The 25,221-nt window shown below is 38.0% G+C and overlaps 1 protein-coding gene across 1 annotated transcript in view; it reads right to left on the bottom strand.

Moving 5' to 3' along the window:
- Nucleotides 1-15,416: 15,416 nt before the first annotated feature.
- Nucleotides 15,417-25,221, bottom strand: part of MAN2A1 (mannosidase alpha class 2A member 1) — a 151,568-nt gene continuing 141,763 nt past the window's right edge. Inside the window, exons 21-22 of the mRNA XM_039848417.1 lie at nt 19,774-19,884; nt 15,417-18,147 (exon numbers count right to left, since the gene is read on the bottom strand). Coding sequence (XP_039704351.1) covers nt 17,995-18,147; nt 19,774-19,884 — 264 coding nt within the window. The 3' untranslated portion in view covers nt 15,417-17,994. The remainder of the gene's footprint in view (nt 18,148-19,773; nt 19,885-25,221) is intronic.

The raw sequence follows: 25,221 nt of genomic DNA, 5'->3' as shown, positions 1-25,221 counted from the left end.
AGAAGAGAAGAGAAGAGAAGAGAAGAGAAGAGAAGAGAAGAGAAGAGAAGAGAAGGACCGTAGTGGTGTCTTACTTTGAGGAGGAAAAGAGATTATGTCTGATTTCCATTTGCTGTAATTTGTGTAGTCTTTTTAAAAGAACTTCTGAGTGGGAGCCATAAAGCTGAGTCTGGCTCTGAGAAGAAGAAAAAAAATGGGAGAATAAACACAGAACAGGAAGCAGGGAGACCGCGGTTGTTACCATAGTGATGAACATCCAGTCCGGATGGTGCTGTTGCCGGCTTGTGCTGGTGAGTGGGAGAAAATCACCTTCCTTCTGGACTAGTGTAGCTGAGGACTGAAACATTTGAGATGACCAATTTAACTCTCTACTTGGAAGCTTCCATTGTACTCTGTAGATATAGCCAATGTTTATTAAGCACCTACTAAGTAGCTGGCAATATGCTAGGTATATTAGAGGATTTAATGTATGTAAATGCAGAAAGTTAGGGAATGACATTCTCATTTTAAACATGAAGCAAGTAAGGTTTCAAGAGGGTAAATAATTTATTTAATGACCTAGCTAGTAAAAAGACAAGGCTAAAATATAAATCGAGATCTTCAATTTAAGACGATCTAATTTATTTTGAATGTATACCTATTTCCACCAAGCCACAATTATGCCTGTCAGATAACATGGCAGGAAAATCATATCCCTTCGAATAATGCAAAGTCAGGGGATCCATGATGGTTATTCTAAGCTTTGACATTTTATGGTTTTTCCTGTGTTGTAACTTTTCTAGAAAAATAATTGATGTTAAAATTTTCTTTCCTTCATTTATAAATTGAATTGGTTTTCTGATAACAGCTTAATTAATTAAAAAATAAATATAAATGACAGCTTTAAATATATTTTGCATTAATGTGACAGTATCAACAATTTACTGACTGTAAACATTGTCTTATACATAGGCAAAGGCCATGGAATTATCTCATACATTCTTTTTTTTCCAAAAGAAGAATACTTTTGAATTTTTAACAATAATCACATATTACCAGTAAACAAACAAACAAAAAAAATTAAAGGACCTTATAATTCTATTCCTATTCCCATCCCTACTGTAAAATAATAACTGTTGGTGTTTGTCCTTTTTGAACATTTATGCAAAATGGTTAAGAGCGTGGATTCATGTTCCAGCTTTACCATTTATTAGCTTTATGACTAGGCAAATTAGTCCTCAATTTCTTATCTGCAAAATAGGAATAACAATATTACCTCCCACATGTAAATGTTATATGGCATAAATAAGATGAGATAAATTATCTTAAGTGCTTAGCACAGTACTTGGCAGGCTGGCTAGCACTTTATAAATGGTTGTGTACATATAAATGTATCTCTCTATATTGTTTACATAAACAGACCATACTATACATATTGAGCTATAAATCTCACTTGACAAAATATCTTAAGACATATTCCCATGTCTATATGTAAGAATCTATCCTACCAATTGCTGCATATTACTCTATAATATGCTACGTCCTCACATTGCCTTTCCATGGAGAGAGAGCGCCAGCTTTTTGTGTCTTTTTTCACAGAGGTACTAATCCCAACATGGGGACTCTACCCTCATGACTTCATCTAACACTTATTACCAACCAAAGGCTCCATCTCCAAAACACATCACATTGGGGGGTAGGGCTTCCACATATGAATTTGCAGGGGACACGAACATTCAATCCATAACACATTGAGGAAGAAAACATTTTTAAATGATAAACGTTGATATGCATCATCAGATTTTCTACAATTTATACTGTTACCAAAGTAAGTGAGAGTTCCCAACTCCCTATATCTCATCATTAGCAGTTTTTATTGTAATGCATTCTATTGTTTGATAATCTTATAGTAAAACATTGTATCTAATTATAACTTGCATATCTTTGATTATTCATGGTGATAAACACCTTTTCATATGTTTATTGGTGGACTATATTTCTTCATTTGGGAATTTCCAGTACATATTCTTAGTCAATTTTTCTTTGTTAGTATCTTTGTCATTGATTTCCATGAAGTCTTTATACATTAGAGATGTAAATTAACTCTTGTCTGTCAATAATTATCCACATCTTACTTTCCCATAGTATCTGAACCTGACCTTTATAATATTTATTACACTCAAAAGTACTTGTTCAATGCGGGTTCCTCACTCAGTAGATCACAAGTTCCAAGAGGTCAGGCCTGTACTTATCTTATCCAGTATTTTGTTCCCAGAACTAACCACAATGTCTGGCCCATAGTTAGTGCTCCCAAACTATTGAATATGTTAATGAATAACACATTATTGTAAATATTTACCACGGTATATATATTTTTTCCTTTAACTCTTTTTATGACATCTTTGGCCACCCCATTTTTAATTTTTATAATCAAATTTTACTATTTTTACAGCTCTCAAGTTCATACCTTCTTCATTCAAATGATTAAAGTATTTTTCTGTACCTTTTCTATGATTTTCAGTTTTCTTTTCTTCTTTCAATTAAATCTTTAATCTCCAAATTACTTTTGCATATGTTTGAGGTAGATAGACAATTTTATTTTTCTCCAAATAAAGACCAGGCTATTTACTGAATCATCTACCTCTTTACCACCAATGTGAAATCTTATCATATTCTATATAGGACAGATGTTATAGATGTGTTTGATTATTTGATGGGGCAATTCTCTGTTTTTCTTCTTTAAAACTTTTTTTCTAGTATCAGGCAAGGATATTTCCAGGTAAATGTGGTGTGAATTTGTCAAGTCTCCATTGAGTCCAGACATTCCCTACATAGTAAGCCAATCAGCAGGGCACTGGGTAAGAAAAAAATTATCTTTCAATCTGTTTTCCTTCATTAGCTCTCCAGCTTTAAGATGCACAGCTTTAAAAGATCTATAATCATACCTGTCTGACCTGCTTCACAGAGTTATTATGAAACAAGAGAGTGCAAATTGATCTGCATATTAAAAGTGCTCTAAAATTAAAAGCTCCTGAGAAGTGAAAATTATTCATATTCCCCGTTATTGACAAGTATCCAACGATTTCATCCTGAGAAGACTTTACTCAAATTGATTGGAACTAGATGAGTAATATTCTGTGGTAAGCAGTAGCAAATCATTGAAAACATCTTCCTGTTTTTATTCCAAGTTGTACTCTAAACTGCCAGTGTATAAGTAACCCCACAAAATGAACCAGATACTGAAGAGATTCTTGTCTAGTTTTGTGCTTCTCTCATTTAGTCACAGGGCCTCATCTGTCATAAAGCAACGTAACGCTTCATTCTCTGACCGGATCCCAGGGAAGTCTGGGGAAAGCCCAGTTGTGCTTCTCCGGAAGGGCAGTGGGAGGGTAAAGGCATTTTGAGTACTATATTAGTATCCTGAGGCTGCTGTAACAAATTACCACAAACTAGGTGGCTTAAAACAATAGAAATGTATTCTCTTACAGTTCTAGAGGCCAGAAGTTTGAAATCAAGGTGTCAGGAGGATTATACTCCCTTTGGAGAATCTAGAGGAGAATGCTTCCTTGATTTGTCCAGCTTCTGGTAGCAGTTGGCATTCTTTGAGTTGTGGTAGCATCACTCCAGCCTCTGCCTCCTCTTCACTGTTTTTCATTCTGCCTCTTATAAGGATATTTGTCATTAGATTTAGGGCCCATTCAGGTAATCCACGAGGATCTTATCACAAGGTCTTTAATTTAATTACATTTGCAAAGGCCCTTTTCCCACAGAAGGTAACATTAGCAGGTTCCAGAGATTAGAATATGCCTGTACATTTTTGGGACCCACCATTCAACCCACTACAAATGCCTTGTTTCATAAGAAGCTGTCAGGCTCAATACTTGCAGTGCTTTAACTAACTTGAGACCCAACGGGTTGAAATTAGCCAAATGGAAGTTCATTCCCAAATGATGGGCATGAAGTTCTGACATTTTGCTGTTCCTAAAATATATATATATAGCTTCTCTCAGATTCAAACTATTCAAATGTATATCTTCTTTGAATTCAAACTGTGGTTGAATTCAAAGAAGATATACATTTAATTATCTCCTTCCTGCTCCCACTCCAAATCATCATACTCTAAATAGAAAAGAGTCAAGACAGGATCACCAAACTTACACAAGTTTCTCGCTTCAAACCACTGTGCTGCATCACAGAATGAGATAAAGATCTATCACCAGCCTTCTCATCAAATCACCATTGCAGAAGGCAAAAACTTCTCACAAGGCAGCCTGTATTTTTTCCTAAGCAGTTTTTCTCTTAATCTTTCAGGGCAAAATTATACCTGGACTGATTTTTAACCACAGATGGCCAAAGTCTAGGATCTCTTGAGATTTAAAGTGATTTGTCTTAGTCCTTCAGTGGAAGGCTCTCCTGTTCCACAGGTCCCTGTACTGATCTGAAGCCAGTGGTATGTAGAAACTGTTGATGCTGATTCTCAGGTTGAAAGTCAATGGTTTTCACATAATCCTTTCAGGAATTTTCATCTTACTTTTCAATTTCTGGTTTCAACCTCCCTGGAGAAATCTTTGGGCTTAGGTTGTTTCAGAGGAAAAAAACACCAGCAAAAACAAAACAAAACAAAAGTAACTTTTTGCATTAAACAGGTAATTCTACTCCCATCCTCAAACGTCTATCTATCCAAAGGTTCCCAAACTAAAGTATGGAGAAATAGGACCTCAAAAGGTTATTTGGCAAGAGTTGTGAGCGTTGCCGTGGAGAACCTGTAAAAATGCATTTTATTTGATATGCTAAAATAGCTTTTTGCAAACCAGAAAAAGTGTTTAGGAAACCTTCTAATTTGGAAACTTGGCAGGGTGGCTTTAATTAGTAATCAGGAAAAAGATGTCTTAGGAGGTGGAGTGGCTTTTCCATAGATACTTTTTGACAGAATTGAAATTAGAATTCTGATTGCCAGACTCCCAGTCTAGAGCTCTTTCCACTACTGCTGCCACATTTTCCATTGTCTTTTATTTTTTCTATTATTTTTTAGTTTAATTTTATATTAGTTTTAGGTGTACAGCACAATAGTTTGACATTTATGTAATTTATGAAGTGATTTCCCTCAACCCCATTCCTCAATAAGCCAGTATTACAAGAAATGTTGAAAAACCTTCTTTAAGAAGAAGAAGGAAAAAAAAGAACATAAATATGAATAGTAAAACAGCAATAACTATGTACTTATCAATAATCACTAAATGTAAATGGATTAAATGCTCCATTGTCTTTTATAATTAAAATATTTCCTTAAGTGATAACTCTAGGGATTCCACATTAAGTGGACTCTAGTCAAATAGACAAGAGGTCTATCTCATAAATATAGTAAATATTTTCAGCTTTGTGAGCTCATGGGATGTCTGTCATAACTACTCAATTCTGTCTTTGTAGCCATTCAGCAACCATAGAAAGTATGTAAACAAATGCTATCACTGTTTTCCAATAAAACTTTATTTACAAACACAGGCAGTGGGATAGCTTTGGCCTATGGACTGTAGTTTTCAAAACCCAAGAAAAACCAAGGTTTGAGTGCAATTTCATTAACTTTCATTTTTCTGTTCTGTAAAATGGGTATAATAATAGTACAGCCTTTGTAGGGTGGCTGTGAGGACTAAATAACCTAAGTACACCAGTATTTACAGTGCCTGGCACATAACACTCGATAAACCTTGGCTATTATTATCATCATCATCATCATCATCACCATCATCATTACCATTATTTTACTGGCCATGCCTCCTGAATAAAGAAATCAACCAAATAAATCAGCATTTAGTCATTCTTTCTTTTTCCCTTGCCCCTAGACAAGTCAAGATCTGCCCACTGCCATGAACCCTCCACTGCTTTATTGTATGATAATATTATCATAGAGCTGATTGTCACAGTCACACAGATGGCAACATCAAAGTCTGAGCTCTCAGGGCTCTACATGTTCAAGACAGACAGATTGCCTTCTATTTGGAATCCTGGCAAATTCCAAACTCCTACAGCCTCCTGGCTCTGTGACATCAGGTGCTCAAATAGGTAGTTTTCTTTTTTAAATATTGAACAGCTTTCATTTCATTGTTTATTTCTAGAGATTTTAATGAAGCCAGGTGCATAGTTTCAAAGACCAGTCATTTTTGCTGCTGCCACTCTGTGCTTTGTGTTTCTTTCTAATTTGAGATTTTGTACTCCAGAGATCTTCACTTTTCCTATACTTATTAAAGCTACAAGCACGAGGGCTACAACTCTGTTGAAACCTCATTCATCTTTCATCACGCAAATAGGGTGGGATTCAGGATAAGGTAGGCTTGTCTTTCACTTTATGTAATTCTTACTGAACTGTAAGACCTCCTCATTATTACACTTCAATGATGCGGGCCTAAGAGAATGCATTATGACAAGGTTCTACTACATGTTAAATAACAGATCTTTTAAAACTAAAAGCATTCTAATAATGCATCTCATTAATTCTTTAACCTCTTATCTGGGTGACAAATATTCCTGAGTTTATGGTTGACAAATTAAACCCCAGAGACAGTCCTGAAGTGAATTGACTACAGGCTAATGAGAGGAACTGGTTACCTCAATACCCTATAACATTTTTCTGTCCAAGCTTAAATGAGACTTTACTATTTCATTAATAAAATCACTACAGAGTTCTGAAGTCAACAGGCCGATAAGAAATTTACATTTCATAATTGCCCCAATCAAGCATCACATGGCTGCAGTGAAAAAAATCACAAATTCAGAGATATATGTGGCCTTTTTTTCACAATTATTGGCAATTATCTGTAGTTAAAGTTTCCTGAAAGCTACACAATGCTTTATTTCCTATTCTTACCTGTGTTTACAAATCAATATTAATGTGCATACTACCACACTTCCATCTCCTTCCGTAGAGTCCAAAGTCTAGATACAGATTATGCGGAGATTTTAAATTTAACAGAAACATTTTCAGTCTAACTTTTGATGATTTCCCTTCACAAACTTCCACCAGATATGAGCTTTCTTGTTTACGTGCTGTTGGTGTCTTGCCACCCTCCTCTCCTATAGCTAGTTGATGATATACTTATATCCTTTCAGGCTCAGCTCATATCCACCCACCTGTTCGCCAGCCTTCCTTGTCACTCCAGACGGAAGCAAAGCCTCCTTCCTCCGTCCTCCCAGTATTATCATTTGTGCTGCCAACACTAAGGTGGCCCTCCTGCTCTCTGATCTTATGGCACCTAAGCTCCATGCAGAACTTATCTCCTTTTCTAGACAGGAGGGTGGGATTATTAAAAACCTCTTCTTCAGAGCCTAGCCCAAGTACCCTGACCAAATGACAACTTCAGTTGATGTTTATTGAAAGCTCAATGCAAAATCTAAAACCAATCGTCTTCAGGCTTTATTAAAGAGAGAGCCCCATAAATTCAATGAGGATGAATTTCTTGATTTTACCTAAGAACATAGATTTTAACTTCAAAGTAATCTTGTTAACCGCACTTAAAACATCCATTTAGAAAGACATAATAAAAGAATGAGTCAAAGCGTTTTTCTTGAAAACTCACTTCCCATACAGACAGCCTGAAATTATTTCAATCCTGCATGTGGCAAGGAAATCTATCTCAATGTACACAAGTGCTCTGATTTTTTGCTTTGGGGGAGTTTCGCAACAAAGAACTACCCCCAACTTCAGATCACGTTTTGAAAGCCAACAAATGAGGGTTCCATTTGGTTTAGTAAAAGATTTGCACACATCCAGGCCCTAGAGACACATTTTCCTTGCTAGCATTGCATTCAGACTCGGGACTGGAAAATGAGTCCCAAGGCTAAGCTTGTGAATAAAAAAATTGGAAGGCTATATAGAGCATGGAAGCCAAGAACACTGGGCTCCATGTAAAGCCCTTAAAACACACCCTTTTAAATAGCACTGTTCCAATTTCTCTACTTCCTGTTTGGAGATTCAGAAATTCACTTACAGTCTTTCAATGATATAAATCTGTTTGAGAAAATCTTAAATATTTAAAGGACCTGATAACATATCTCAAAGAAGCTAGGCTAGCCCCGTAGACTCACTGCTCTCACCCAGCCCCTTGGTGCTCTTCCCCTCGGCCTCCAGATTTTGCTTGACATTGGGAAGGATCATCTTGCTACATAGGAGCCAGCTCCAATTCCACGTTTGATCCGAAACACTATCCGAGTATATATGCCAAAGAAACTGCAATTTTTCAGGCATTTTGCTAGTACACACATCCTGGATTCACTTTGCATTTTAAAAACCCTCTTCTCACCTGATATTTGAAAAAATCTCTACACATTATAATTAAATACAGTTTTTAAAAACATTTGAGCTAAATGTGCAAGGTGGTAGGAGCTGTAAGAATCAAGTAAGAGGCTGTGTTCTGAGAAACTGGCTTTATAATCAAGCTTTAGTCAGGCAAGTACACACACACACCCGTTTGGAGAAGTATCTAAACAAGAGAGAGTGGTGCTGAGGCAGTGGTAAGGAGCATCAGTTTAAATACTTTCGGCTCTGACGCAACACTAAACTTGAAATGGCTTAAATAGTAAAGTGACTGATTATTTCCTATAACAAGAAGGTTGGAGCTGGTTCATTCAGCAGGTCACCATCATCAGGGACACAGGCTCTACACATTCTCACTTTGTCATTCAGTTGACTTTTGTCCTCAGGCTTCTGTCTGCAAGGTTGCAAAATGGCTGCAGCAGCTCCAGCTTCAACACCTACACTATACTGCCTTTGAACATTGTCCTATGAGGATAAGATGCTTACCCCTTTTGAAGAGGAAGCAGGCCTCTCCCAGAAGCCCCCTACTCACTTCCTATGATAGTTCATTGGCTACAATTGTGACACATGTCAGTCCTTAAGTCAATCATCCAGCCTGGAAAAGGAAATGATGATTAATTTAGACCAATCACAATTCACCTCCTGAGCTCATGGCTGTTTGATATATGAATAAAATCAGGGTTTTATTAGCAAAGAAGGCAGAGGGGCAGTGGCTGGTGGGTAAGTAACTACAATATCTTCCACAAGGTCACATCTTTTAGAAAGATTAGGATTGCAGCTTGAAACATTGATACTTTAATTTTTGGTAATAGAACCCTTCTGAGAGGGTTTTTGAGCAAGAAAATAACATAGACAGACAAATGCCATTAAGATGTAAGCAACTTTGCAGGCTTCAATTCTGAAAATGGCAATTTTTGTTTCTCAACATTTACGGGTGATAAACATACTTTCGTTAATTTATTAACCACATCTTTTTTGAATTCCTGCTGTTCCAAGTGTGAGGATACAATCCTGAGCAAATTGCTGGGGTTCTTGCCCTCAGGAAAGCTTATATTCTAATGGAGAAGGCAAATCTACATAATTTCAAGTTTGGCTCTGTTAATAAGGAAGAAACGGGGTAATAAAATATTCAGTGAAGGAGTAGAGGTGGGACTGGTGTAAACTGGCTGGTCAGGGGAGATTGTTGAGAAGATGACACTTGAACCAAACCTGAATAACAAGGAGGCTGCCATGGGAAGATCTGAAAGCAAAACTTTCAAAGCAGAGAAAACAAGTGCAAAGCCCTTATGAGAAATTTTTGGTGTGTTAGAGATCCATAAAGGACCTAGACAACAGTGAGAAGAAGAGTGATAGAAGACCAAGGTGATTTGGGTCAGGAAAACCACACACACACACACACACAGCTGGTAGACCAGAAGAGACAGGGCTGTTAGGCCATGGTGAAAAGTTTGTATAATCTTCTAAGTGTAAAGAGAAACAAAATTTTCAATAGGAAAGAAGATTTTTTAATTTCACCTTTTGGTTTCTGTCTTGAAAAAAACTTGAAGGGGTCAAGTCAAGATGGCAGAATAGGTGAACACTGTGCTTGCCTCCTCTCACAAGCACATCATAATTACAAACCAACTACAGAATAATTATCACTGGGAGTTGCCTGAACTCCAGCTGAACAGAAGTCCTACAACTGGGGACACACAGAAGAGGCCACTTTGAGACTGGTGTGTGGGGTATCTCAGAAGAACGACGGGTCCCGGCCTCACACCGGCTCCCCTGCCCAGGGTTCCAGTGCCAAGAAGAGAAGTCCCCACAACTTCTGGCTATGAAAACCCCAGCGGACATTGTGGGTGAGTGAGACGGAAGGCTGAGGGAGTCACCGATTTTCCTTCTAAGGGGCCTGTGCATGAACTCACTTGGTGACAGACTCACTTGCTCTGTCCAGTGCTGAGGTAGCAGCTTGAAAGGTGCTAGGGACACACTGGAGAAGAACTGTGTTGTCTGGCTTCAGGGTGAGGGCTGGAGGGGCAGCTTTCTCCCAAACAGAAGTGCCAACAGGGGGCATTATTCCTTCATTGAGCCCTCCTCCCTCCTGGTGAGCAGACTCAGGCAGGCTCCATATCTGAGTCTTCATCAATGTACCTAACACCGGTTGCCCTGCCCGGTGATTCCCTGAGATCCCACTGCTCTCAATGTGTGGGCCCACCTAAGGCACTTCCAGTGGATTTTTCATAGTCTGTCTTGGCTCATGCTGTGGACTTTCATAAAATCTCTCAGAAGTTCACAAAACCTCAACAAGCAGCTTCTGTCCTCGGTGTGCCCCGTACCTCTTGCTGAGCAGCTCCAAGCCCAGCACTAGTGGTAGTAAGCCTCAGTTTGCAGGTTGGCCTCTTGAGGCACTTCCAAGGCCAGAGTAGGTGGCAGCCATCTGCGAATTGCTTGGTGGCTCATGCCAGGTGGCCCCAGGCAAGGTATGAGCTACAGCTGAACTTTGCCTGTGGCAGGGACCTTTCCAGGAGGCCCTGGTCTACAAGCGACTGGCTTCAGTCTGAGCTGGAACACGACCTGGGGTCACATCTTAGGTCAACAGACCCAAAGGGCAGACAAGGCAGGCACCAGAGCTCTGCTAAAGCGAATTCTGCTCTGTAGGGTTAGTTCCTGAACAACAGCTTCTCCACTGTAGTCATCAGCCAGTCCTCCAAACCAATCAGCTTGAGGGTCAATCTCCCATTGATGAGCCAACAGCAACCAAGACTCAAGTACAACAGGAGGGCACGCACAACTTATACAAAGGACAGACCTGGAGCACCCACCTCGAGTGACCAGGAAAGACTGTGCCACCGGGACCCACAGCACAGCTACTTCATAAGGCTACTCTACTAAAATCGGGAGTCCTTGCAGCTCTACCTAACACATAGAAACACACACAAGTAGGCAGCCAAAATGGGAAGAAACATGTCCCAAATGAAAGAACAGAACGAAGTGCCAGAAAAAGAACTAAACAAAATGGAGACAAGCAATCTACCAGAGTTTCTTCAGATATATATCTGATATATAAGCCGAGTTCAAAACACTTGTTATAAGAATGCTCAATGAAGTTAGGTGAAGAGTAGATAAACTTGTGAGAACTTTAAGAGATAAAAAGTGTTAAAGTGGAAATAGAAAACATGAAAGAAAAAAAAAACCAGTAAGAAATGAAGAATACAATAACCGAAATGAAGAATACCTTGGGAGGAATTAACAGTAGATAAGATGAAGTGGAGGATCAAATCAGCAATTTAGAAGATAAGGTAGCAGAAAACACCCAACCAGGACAGTAACAATAAAAAAGTAGCCAAAAAAATGATAGTGTAAGGGGCCTCTGGGACAACATCAAATGTACCAACATTTGCATCATAGAGATACCAGAAGGAGGAGAGAGAGAACAAGAAAACCTATTTAAAAAACTAATGATGGAAAACTTCCCTAATCCGGTGAAGAAGATAGATCTACAATCCCATGAAGCGCAGAAAGTCCCAAATAAGATAAACCTAAAGAGGCCCACACCAAGACACAACATAATTAAAATGCTAAAGGCTAAAGACAGAGAATCTTAAAAGCAGCCAGAGAAAAGCAATTAGTTACCTAAAAGAAAGCTCCCCTAAAACTGTCAGCTGATTTCTCAACAGAAACTTTGCAGTCCAGAAGGGATCGGCAGGAAATATTCAGTGATGAAAAGCAAGGGACTACACCAAGATTACTCTACACAGCAAAGCTGTCATTTAAAATCAAATGGCAGATAAAGAGCTTCTCAGATAAGTAAAAGCTAATGGGGTTCATCATCACCAAGCCAGCATTACAGGAAATGTTAGAAGGACTTCTTGAAGAAGAAGAAAAAAATACATATCAAAAAAAAGAATAATAAAATGGCAATAACTACTTATTTATCAACAAGTATTTCAAATAAAAAAGATAGGGTGGCTGAATGGATAAGAAAACAAGACCCTTACTTATGCTGCCTCCAAGAGACTCATTTCAGATCAAAAGATACACACAGACTGAAAGTGAAGGGATGGAAAAAGATGTTTCATGAAAATGGAAACAAAAAAATCTGGGGTAGCAATATTTATACCAGAAAAAAAAAGACTTTAAAACAAAAGCTATCACAAGAGACAAAGATGGACTCAGTTATCCCACTTCTGGATATATATCTGAAGAAACCCAAAACACTACTTTGAGGGGACAGGTGAATCTATATGTTCATTGAAGCATCATTTACAGTAGCCAAGATATAGAGGCATCTTGGGTGTCTATCGATGAGTAAATGGATAAAGAAAAGGTGGTGTATGTATATATATATATATATATATATATATATATATATATATATATATATATATATATATATATATTCAATGGAATATTACTCATCCATAAAAAAGAATGAACTCTTACCATCTGCAATAACATGGATGGACCTAGAGGGTACTGTGCTGAGTGGACTAAGTCTGACAGAGAAAGACAAATGTCAATTGTGGAATCTAGAGAACAGGATAAACAAACAACAGAAACAAGCTCATAGATACAGAGAGCATTTTAAGGGTTGTCAGGTCGGGAGGTGTGGGGATGAATGAAGGGGCAGGAGATTAAGAGATATAAATTGGTAGTTACAGAATAGTCATGGGTATGCAGAGTATAGCATGGGGAATATAGTCAATAATATTGTAATAACTATGTATAGTGTCAGATGGTTACTGAATTTATGAGGGTGATCACTTTATAAGTTTTATAAATGTCCAATCACTGTGTTGTACACCTGAAACTAATATATTGTATGTCAACTATAATTGAAAAAAATAAAAATACAGAAATTAAAAAAAGAAAAAACTTAAAGGGGCAGGACTGGAAGTAGGCAGAGCTGTTTGGTAAAGGCAGCAGGCCATGTACAAGAAAGTAGCTTGGAATTGGATGGCAGTGGGACAAGTGGACAGATTTTATGGGATGCTTTTTGGTAATAGAAATTGTAAGGCATAGAACTCATTATCGAGAACTGTTTAGAAAAGTTCGAGGAGACAGAGAGACCTTACTTCTTGAAGTGTTCTGGGCCAGTGCTTTAGTGTGCACCTGAGTCCTCTGGGGATCTTGTTAAAATGTAGATTATGAGTCAGCAGGTCTGGGGTGGGGCCTGAGATTCTGAATTCCTAACAAGTTTCCAGGTGATGCCAATACTCTGGTCTGAGGGCCACACCCAGTAGCAGGATTCTAGCACAATGTGACCTTAACTTATATTTTTCGTTGTATTTCCTACTAATTAGGATCTTACACATACCATGTGCTCCAGGCCAGTGCTGTCTAATACTGTAGCTACATGTTGCTATTTAAATTTAATTAAACTAGAAGAAGATATTCAGTTCCTTAGTAGCGCTAACCACATTTCAAATGTTCAAGAGCCACATGTGGCTGGTGGTTCCCATATTGGAAAACACCTGTATAAAGAACCACACCGAGTCTTAATGGACGCACTGTTCCAGAGGAAACTATTTCTAGTTCTCTAGGCTTGCTGGTACCATGTCTTTCCACATTGCAGTCTTTTTATAGAGAAGACACATATTGTCTCTATTTGCTAAAATCAAATACATCTTTTAAGATCTCGAGTTTACCACATCCATGAAACCTTTCTTGAAACTGAAACTGGGTGAGCTGCTTTCTTTAAATCCGCACGTTTTTTTCCCTGCAATATATTTTTACCGTATTTTGCCTATCTCTACAGTATCCTTGAGTTTAACTACCGTTTTTTTTTTTTTTTTTTCTGATTGTAGAATCCCTTTTTCTATTTGGGGGAGGGAGGCCAGGGGAGGACAATTTCTTACTTATTTTGTCCCTGTGATTCACTTGAACTTAACTCTACCCATAGCCACAGTCATTAACATATGATCCAGATGACATCCAGTGACATCAATCCCCAGATATTTGCTGAGAAATTAGATAAAGGCGTTCTCTTTTCATTAGAGTCACTAAGCCGGATGGATGTAAGTCTGGGTCGGCTGGTAGCCATCTTGTCATCAAACCTGAAGTCCTTGCCTGAGAATGTGAATTCAGAGGAAAGCAAAACCAAGAGATAAAGACAGATCCTGGGTGACACCATCTCTTACTCGGCTATAGCTGTTATTTGAAGTGTTCTCTATCTACCCTTGAATGTTTGTTACTGGAGACAGTAAATTTCTTATTTTTGCTGAAGCCAGTGTATGCTGAGGGAGTCTGGTCCATTACAACCTCTCTTTGGGCATTTGTGCTCTGCTTTAATATGTGGCAGCAGCATGGTCCTTGCTAGTTCTCCCTATTCCCCTTCGAACTACTCCTTCAACCATTAAGTCAACCTCCCTTCGTTGGTCTATCACAGGTTTGTAGGAGGCATGTGAACATATGCCCACCTAAATTAAAATTTTATCAGTTTTAATATTCAAATTATTTCAACATGTTGATAATCCAATATTATGGACCAAAGATAATTTTCATTATCTGATGGAATCTTTATTAATATTTTTCTAGGTTTTTACAGTTTGGCATATACAAAGTGAATAATCTTACTGTATAAGTATCCCAAACAAGTCCACACTTCCTAGTTAGTATGTATTGTTTACCATATATACCTATAGGATGGATATTCATCCTTCACCCTCCCCTATCTCCCAGCTTTGAAGAAACTCCTCTATGGCCTCTGTGGGCTGGTCTGGGCTAGCAGGCTGGCAGCCTGCCTTCAGATCCCACCCTTCCAACTTGCCTTATCTTCTGGAGAGACCTCTCGGCTTCCTGTTGGCTTACTCTCCACATCTCTGTCCTAGAACATATGGCATCTGACCATAATCTACCCCTCCTCCTTGGCTCAGAGGCCCCATGGGCACCGAGTGCTGGGGCATTCCTAGACCCCAGTCTCAAAGGTGATCTTTTCTGAAGCCAGCTGGGAAACTCACCACCATCCCATCGATCACTTGCTCTCTAAAACTATATTTTCTAAGTAGAACTGGGCTGAATGAAGGAGGAACAATTTATTTATAAAAGACAAAGAACAGGCCCTCACTATTCCACCCTATCCCTCAAAATGTTTTAATATATCTCGCGTACTAAATAGGATTTAAGAATTACTCTAGAGGAACATGCACATGGTGAGATTTATCTTTTATTAGAGATCTTATATTACATATTCCCAAAAAGATATAAAATCTTCCAAGAGAAAATATCAAAACCTATTGATTCCAAGGTAAGCAACATAATCAAAATGAAAGCAAAGATTTTGTTCCAGACAAAGGAATGTGAAAACATTTCGGCACAAGTACAACAAAGACATGGGAAGGTAATTACAATGTTTTACAACACACTTTACAGCATTTTATTTTAATCAGTATTTGTAGAAAACAAGGATGCTGAGTTCTCAAGCACTGCAGTTATAATCCAAATTAAAACTCCCTCCCCCTTCCCGCCAAAAATAAGAGAAAGTAATGAACTATTTGGTCAACTGAACATCTGAGATAATAAAATGTAGGCACACATACGCCACCGAGATCACAACTGTACTGTTTTTAGTGTGCCAGAGACACTAAATTATTTAATCAGTTCTTGACCAAAGACAGACCAAAGCAAAAGCATCCTCTCTTCATTTCCCTGATAACTTATTCTAAAGATAAAAAGCAGAAACTTGCTGGTTCAAGAGAATTTCTGCTTTACCTCTGAATAGTTGGTGGCAACACACACTGAATAAGACCCGAATGACATGGGACAGATCGATCTTAACCAGAAGTGGCAAAACCAATGTTATTGCATCAAGATTTTTTAACCGATCAAAATTTCCAGAATGATTAAGCACACCCACTTGATCACAGAACACAGTAAACTCCCATAGGAAGGTTTTACATTTAAGATGCAATGAAAATACTGATCCTATTCCTGGAATTTGCTTCTGGCAATCGTAACATCTACAGATGCCCATAAAAGGGAAGTATTTTTTTTCTCTTTTTAATTTATTCCCCCCAAAATGAGGAAGAAAACTTACAGTACATGTTTATTGCATGAAATTACTCCCTTCTAATATCTTTATCAACACTGGTATTGTTTCCTTAATTATTAAAGGCGAAAGAAGTTTATGAATTTAACATAATTTAACAATAATTTTAGGAGCTGCATCTTAATTAAAAATCCAGATGATAATCAGACTTCATGATGAAACAGAAATTAGGTTTTAATTTCTCTATAAAGAAGATGGAATGACAGGAGGTAAATGGAAGTTTAAAGTCAGATAATACTAAATCCATTAGTTAACACAAAGAGAATTTCCAAAAGTGTACATACTCAAAGAATCCTTTCTATGCCCAAACTGAATACTCTAAATGTTGCTAATGTGACTTTTATTTTAATGTCAAGTTAACAATGATCCTAAATAAATTTTATCAAAAGTACTGTAACAGCACATGGGTGTAGAACTCTACTTTGAGGTTAGCACACACATAACAAAAACATGGAATTCACCGAACAAACATTCTTTAATAAGAAATCATGGTGAGCTACATATAAGCAGGTTTCAAAACAGGGTCTATTTTAAAGCATTCTCTCTTCAATATGGTTAACTCCTCTGAAATGGAAAGTGTGTGGATTTTTGCTACAAAATCCTTGCTTCAAGTTGCAGTCTCCTTGGCAGCAGCATATTTTAATTAACAATATTTTTCTTTCTTGTTTTGTTTTCTGAGATCTCAGTACATTCAAATAGTCAAAATGTTTAGAATAACATCATCACGAATTTAATGAAACGGATCAGAATGTGGCCAGTATTGTCAGGCATAAATTTTACAATTTATGTGTCATAGAAAGTAGTCACGCCCTCTCCCTGCCCCCAATACATCGCCCCAAACAGTAATATGGACACCAAAAGATTTAACAAGACTTATAAAAAAATAAGGCACATTTATTTTAATATGGTATTTTAAAAATAGAAAACCCCTTCTCAGAACATCTGTATTCAAATGAGCTGTGTAAAAACACGCCTTGTGGTACCTAAAAGAGGTAATGGTACCTATGGAATTGCTTCTCCTATTTTAGTGACAATGGAATAAATTGCACCTATCCCACATTGTCAAGTAATGAAAATATGTCTCTTTTGTACTACTGAATTATTCAAAATCTGATATTTCTGGACACACTTATTAGGAGTAGGAAGGGAGGGGTCAAATACATTAGAAAAAGGTGTGAAAACCAACTTTGTATATCACAAGGGTTGATGGATTGCACTTTTCCACATATTTCAACACTCAAAAATTTTCTAACGTGTATGAATGATTGCAACCATTTTGGACATTAGCTATTACCCACCAGCTTCTCATTCCGTTTTGGTAAAAATGGACATTTTTGTAAAATTAACAAAGAGTCAGCAACGTGAATACTCATAACAATCTCTTCACAACCCCCAACACAGATATAATTAGCATTTAACCTGAGATATAATCTGTTGAGAAGTTGTCTTTAGACATTTCTTTGTTTGTTGCATTAATCCATACTAATGGTGGTAGTCGTTGGAAGAAACTTAAAGAAAAAAAAACTGGTTTATAGCATGGCTTTTTTTTTTCTTACTACTGATTGAAAAAAAAAAAATCACAGTAGCCAGAAGCTAAAATAATGTGCTTCTTTATTGCACGTCAAACCAAGAAGTGTATAAAAGCCAATGCTTCCCAATCCAAATTTGAAGGCCAGGTTCACTTCAGCTGGATTCGGAATGTGCTGATTTCCATGGGACTCAAGCTGATCTCACTTATATTTCGGGCGTCTGGAGGCGAATGCATCAAGGACAATGATGAAGGTATGAGACTTGCAACAGTAAACTCGTTAAAAAGTTCCCGTACCAATATCTAAAAAGTAAATGATAAAAATCTGCATGTTTACATCAACTTCGAAGAAAGATTAGAAATGCATTTCTGTATTCGGTGAAAAATAGTATGAGAAGAGTAAAACGTATGTTTGAAGTTCCTCTTAAGTAAAAAAAATGGGGAGGGGATGGGTGGGAGATTAAATATATTATACATGCTTAAATGTACAGACCATCGAGGGAGATGTAGGAAACTGGTAATGAGGAGAGGGTGACTTGTACCACATTCCTTTTCTGTATTGCGTGAGAACCTATGTGCAGGGGCCACTTTTTCAGTAAAAGAAAGGATATCTATGGGCCAACAAGCTTTACAAACATCCCACTTCTTTCAGTCAATATAGCCTTAACAGAATTGGTTCTCAACCATTGTTTCCCATTCCAACAGAGCTAAGAGACAGGAACACAGGCCTGCCACAAGGAAGGTTCCTTATGTGTCAGTAAGTCCCATTTACAGGGTGGGGAAGTTGTTTGAATCCTTGGATCATATGATCCCCTTAAGACTCAATGCTTTAATGTTTGAATACAAATGTTCAAAACCAAGTATATTCAGGTCATCAACAATAAGGTAGAAGTGCAAATATAACTTAAAAAAATAACAGATACCAGTGCTTTCTTAGCACTGACTCCATTCAGGGTGAGGTAAAAGAATGGAGAAGCTTATCTGAGCAGATTTAGGATCCCTTTCGTACTTTTCCTTCTTTTCAGGTCCTATGTACATGCTAATTTGTAGCACTGGAATTGAATCACTTGAGTCAGGTGTACAGTGTATCTATGAGGTCCCGGAGAAGAGCTGGGTCAGCTGAGCTGCCTGGTAGAGCAGAACTGCCTGTATGCTAGAACCAGCCCAACTGTGTTCTCTGTTACAGCCTGCTCAGAGCCAGAGGTAGATTAGAGGTTTGTTTTCTCCCAAGGACAGGCTTGATGGACCTGTCAGCAAGATCAACTTGAAATCAAAAATTGGCAGCCAGCAAGCAGTAGTCAGCCTAAGGATCTGTTTCGTCTACACAGTGTAGACTCATGCAAATCTGGCTTCATCAGAAGACCTAGATTGCATGTTTGCCATCGGGAAACAACTGATTGGAGTTAAGTGTAGCTGCCTTAAGGGCGGTGGTTGAATTATCCCACTGGCTACAGTCTCTTTTCCCTACTGCTACCTGATCCACTTTAGTTAGTAGAAAACTTGCCTTGGACCCTCTAGGACTTGGGTTTGCCATCGCTGAACTAGATCGCACATGAGTACATCCAAGAGAGGAGGAAATATGGGGGGTAAGTGGGGAAAAGAAGCTTTGTAGGTTAAAAATGGAAGGTCTAAGAATCTAAGAGAACATAGTCTTCAAATGTAAACATGTTCTGGTGATGCATTTTGATACTGACAAGGAGAGGAGACTGACGACTGATAAAGTGCTTTCTTCAAATGGGGAGACCTGAGCTAATTTGCAGCTGAGGGGAACAAGTAAGTGAAGAGGCAATGACACATTACCTTATTGTCAGTTATTATTTGCAGAAAGTAAGGATTTCAAAGCACATTAACTCAACAAGCAAAAACAAAAACAAAAAACCCACAAAACAAAACAAAACAAAACAAAACAAACACAACCTTTCAGCTCACCTTTCCCTGGGTAGTGGAACAAAGCAGCCCTGTGTCTCTGCTGGAAAAGTGGCAATCATATCCCCTCCTGTGGAGAATCAAGGCTGCCTCATCAGAATGCTCACCTTCCACCTGCAAAGGAGCAGAGTGCCAACATGCCACAGTAACATTAAAACAAATACTGCCACAACTTCATACTCAACTGTCTTGATGTCAGTGTCCCAAAATTACAAAGGCTCAATTTAGCAGAGAAGCCAGGCATCTCCCCTCAGGTTCCATGTCCATTGTGCCCGACCACCTACTGCTATAGCCTGTACCGCTCCCCAACCCAAGGAGTCAGGTGATACTGTGTTCTAGTTTCCTTATTAAGTCATTTCATGCTTTTGTTTCCCCATAGTCCTTGAGGACTTGGGTTTCCTTTTGTCCACATATTACACATTATATACTGGTTTATCAAAGTTTCTTCAAATAAAGTATGTCATTTTTATTTATTTTTAACATACACATCAGTTGAATGAACTGTAACTGAATTTGGTCCTTATCTGGTCACTGAATGATGTATCATCCTTCTTAAGACTGAAAAATGCTTCTTTATTGAATATTAAGTTTTCCTAATTGCATTAACATTTTTAATTTTTAATGTATTCGTGCATTATTTTTATATAAGAGACATCTGAATTAGCTATGCTTATCACTTGCTAGGCCGACCACATTTATTAGCTTGAATTATCATTTAAATTTACGTTACAAAAGCTATTCCTCTTGTGTAGGCAAAAAGAAAAACATTAAACATGACAAGTCAGCAGCGGGGCTCAGTATAGGCATAACTCATTTTATTGCGCTTCACTTTATTGAGCTTCACAGATACTGTTTTTCTTTACAAATTGAAGGTTTTTGGCAGCCCTACGTCCAGCAAGTCTATTGATGACATTTTTCCAACAGCATTTGCTCACTTCATGCCTCTGTGTCACATTTTGGTAATTCTCGTGATATGTCAAATCCTTCATTATTTGTTGCAGTGATCTGTGATTAGTGATCTCTGATGTTACTGGGGCAAGATCCTCTCCACCAGCAAAAAGATTTTGACTCGCTGAAGGCTCAGATGGTTAGCATTTTTTAGCAATAAAGTATTTTTTAATTAAGGTATGTACATTCATTGTCTTTTGATTTTAGACATAATGCTATTGCACACTTAACAGACTACAGTATATGCACTGGGAAACCAAAAAATTCATGTGACTTGCTTTACTGAGATACTCGCTTTATTTAAGTAATAATGCCATGAACGGTTCGGGGCTCTGAATATTTTAAATTACAATTATCTTAATACATTTTATGTTTCCTAAAGTAGGAAGATGTTTATGATAACAAGCAAAACGAATGAAAACTCCTTGGAAAAACTATGAAATGCAGAGTTATTCAAGGAGAGTCATGTGCTGCCTGGCAGTGACACTGTGATGAAAATCAGCCCCTTTTCTCTTCTGTGGCCACAGATACAAATATGCCCAAGTTCCTGAACATCCTCCCTGGGGTTAAAATTCTTAATGTGCTATAGAGACATCTTTTCTGACTAGCTGCCAGCATTCTCACCATTGATTTGATTTTAATGTGCCTGAACATTTTAAAGCTGTCCTCACCTCAGATTCTTGGTTGGAATAACCTGTTTTATGACATTTCACACTGGTATTTTGCAGTGGTACTGCTAAGACTTTGTTTGAAGGGAGAGAAAAAAAGTCATTTAAGGAATTCTGAGTCATTGCAGGACTACATAATATACACAGCAAGTTTAAATCATAGGATGACGATTTCTAATGAAATTTCCATAGATCTCACATGATAGCATGAAAATAGCACATAAGAAAATTCTGAAAATCCTTTATTACATACATAAGATTCAGAAGAATAACAAAGAGAACTCTGTCATGTGTCAGTTGTGAAAACCTAGACTAGTCCTTTAGTCTTCCTAAGCATCAGTTTCCTCATCTGTAAAATGAAGCTAACACATGTTTATCTTTTTCATGGAGTCACAGTGTTGGATGAACTCGCTGAAAATACCATGTAGTCACACTGTATGCTCTAGGAGACAACAGATTTTGAAAGACCTGTTTTTACATTCATTAATGTATAAGCAATAGCGGGACCTCAGAAATGAAGGGAAGGGCGTGGGGAAGAAAATTCACAAATTTTGAAACTGTGCCAAGCCCTATGCTAGGTGAGCTTCAAATTAAGTGTCTTCGTAAAATAGTTCAGATCACAATTGCAGCTGAATTTATGCAGGAAGGCTTGGATGTTCCAGTCGCACAGGGAAAATCCATTATAGAACTTATTTCAGGGACTAAACCAACATCCAGCTCCCAGACTAAATGAGGCCAATGAGGCTTCTCTAGCTACTGAGTAGGGTATGGGGGAAGGTGATCTGCTTACCAAATGAAGCCATCAGGCTTAGAGAAAGCTGGATCGGAAATAAGGTTTGGTTCTACCGGGAACCAGTTATGTTACTCTGCATATGTCATTTAACCTCTGAAAATTCAGGGAACAAGGTTAGACTCCTGAAGAGCCCCTCTGAGGGTCAAGGGCCAATCACAGTGACAATAACAGTAATTGCAGCTGACACTTAATTGAGCACTCGCTGTGTGCCAGGCCCTGTGCAGAATGCTTCTCATGGATTAACTCGTTTCATCTTGCGACCTCTTAAGTAGGTGAGGTAGTATACGATTTTGCACTACTATATTTAAATGTACAGGAACACTTCAATCACAAAGCATTCTCTTACTCAAATAGCGATTATCTCTAATGACTCCACGTTAGTTCTTCATGGTCTTTTCCCACCTATGGTTGGTGTATCCTTCTATGGGTGTCTCATTACTACTGAGTAGACAAGAGAAAAATAGGCAGCATATTCCCCAACATATTCTGCACTTATCGTTTCCCTGTTATTCCCATGCAAGAGGCAGTATAAGGTTTTGGGTAGGAAACTGAAGTCAGACATGCCAAGGTGTGCCTCCCAGCACCACCATTTACTGGCTGTATGACTTCGAAAAGTTATCTACAATCCCTAGGTCAATTAGTTTCTATAAGACAAAATACAAATATTGCCTATCTTCATAGTGTTGTTGTGAGAACTAAATAAGGCTCATGTAAAGCATTCAGCATAATGCTTGGCATAGAGACAATTTTAGGTATGTTGTTTTGAAAAATCTGAGGCATTATTAATAAAGTATATAAGGAATACAAGTCAAATGGCATCGAGATTTAGTCTGGCAATTAACTTCAACTTTGTCCAATTTATAAAAAATGTGCCAACATTTTTACTTCATTATTAGTAATAATCACAACTGCTTGTGATTGAACTGTCACAGCTGAGAACCTTTATTTGTCAAGCACTCAGTGTTTGACTGATGCCAGATGCTGTTCTAAATTCTCAGAACATCTCTAAGGTGGTTACTATTACCACTGCCATGGTATAAATGAGAACACTGGGACTCAAAGAATTAAGTGACTTGCTCTATGTCACCCAGACAGCAAGTAGACGGGATGCAATCAAACTCAGGCAGTTTGACTCCAAAGTCTGTGCTTCTAACGGCTTCATTCTCCTGCCTTTACTCTAGATATGAATTGGTGCTCACAGAGGACTACTTTTGATGTGATATAATAAAGGCTATAAATTAAAGGAGAGCACCCTCTGATATGAGGCTGCAAAAAGGGAGTATTTAATCAATAGACCGAGCAGAGCTAACACCATGATTTATCAAAACACGTATCAATTCAGAAAGTAAGCTTTAGAAATTGCAATTTCTATCCATCCACAACCTGCCCATCCATCCATTCACCCATTTTAAATAGGATTTAAGGCCATTCTGAAAATTACACAAGCACATGACAGTCTCTCCTAAGAAAGGAAAAGGCAAATGGTCTTCTACCAAAGTGGATGAGAACCTAAAATGTGAGAGTAGTATTATTCCTGTCTCGCATCAAAAGAAACTTGATTTGCTTAAGTAATGTGAGGTTCACAAATCAATTAACTCCTGGAAAGTACAGTAAATGTTATGTGCACACACTTTTTTCTGAGGAAGAGGCTATAAAATTGACCAGATTTTCCAGGAGGAATGCGACACCACCCTCTTCACAAGGATGTGAAAAGTGGGTATAGATTACGGCATGGCTAAACACCTGGTGGAAATATTTCTCCAACCCACTCAGATTCTTTGAAAATGCCTAGTAACACTCATATTTCAGTGCATTCCGACAGCTGGAAAGGTTAGAAAATTGTACATTTTGTTATAAGTCCTGAGACAGGAAATAACCAGTAGAAATTCATTTTCCAGGGAACTCATTAAAATGTCCAATAACAGTTATCCTGTTTTGATCGACAAGATAACATGACAGAAAGGGGAAAGTAAATGGTGGTTCTTAGATATGTACAACGAAGAGAATTTTCCCCACAATTTTCACCTTTCCAGAAGCGACGGAGATCAATAAAGCACCAATCAATTCTTATAAGAAAGGCAAAATAAAGTAAAAACTTTAAACTGCCTCTTATAAGAAAGAAGGGAGTGGTGCAAACAAGTCAGAAGAGAAAATCGTATTCAATAAGTGGTGCTGATGTTGACATGACTGGTTGACAAATAATTGCAAGAAACAGTTAAGTACAGACCGAAACAAATTCCACAGAGAATAAAGAGTTAAACACAGATATAGAGGTAGATACAAAGATATACACATATAAGTAAATAAAAATATATCTGAACATAAAAGAAATGAAAATAATCTGAAAAAAATAACAGTTGAATTACATATCATTGTTCACAACTTCAAGGCAGACTGGTTCTGTGAAATCTGGCCGAACAGCTTAATCGAGCATTTCTGTGTCCCTGAAATGTCAGCATTCCAGGCTAGGCCTATAATTCTAGTTTATGATCCTTCTTCCCATGAGATTCTCCCAGCGTCCTCTCTACCAAGACTCCTTCCTCCCAAGACCCTTTCCCGATGACATGGCTTTCCCATTTAGTGTACTTGAGTAGTGCTCCTGGTTCCCCAGTTTTCAAACTTTTACAGAAGCTTCTTTTTTAATATCTCAAGCTTTTGATAGTGCAAGAAAAGGGAGTGATTAAGAGAAGACAGCTGGAGGCTGGGCCTACAGGATGAGAAGACTAACAGTTAAATTCCTAGACAGAGGCTAGAACATGCTGGGCACACAGCATGCTGGGAGGCAAGGTTTCAGGAGATGTTTGTTCCCCTCTTCATCATGTACAAATATAGGACATATAATTGATTTTTCCAAAAATATATATAAAGTAGAAAGCAATTTTATATATGCTCGTATAAAAACAAAACATCACCTACCAATATAGAACAATTCTTGAAAAATGACTTTGAGGAAGAGATTTAGTTACTCTTAAAGAGTCAAATACTATCTTCTGAGGCCATGTAGGGCACTTAGATTCAGAAGACCTGGATGTGCACCCTGAT

The sequence above is a fragment of the Pteropus medius genome, unplaced genomic scaffold, assembly GCF_902729225.1.
Source record: "Pteropus medius unplaced genomic scaffold, Ma_sr-lr_union100, whole genome shotgun sequence".
Lineage (NCBI taxonomy): Eukaryota > Metazoa > Chordata > Mammalia > Chiroptera > Pteropodidae > Pteropus > Pteropus medius.
Note: the sequence above shows the minus strand (reverse complement) of the source record. Positions and strands in the feature narration are given on the sequence as shown.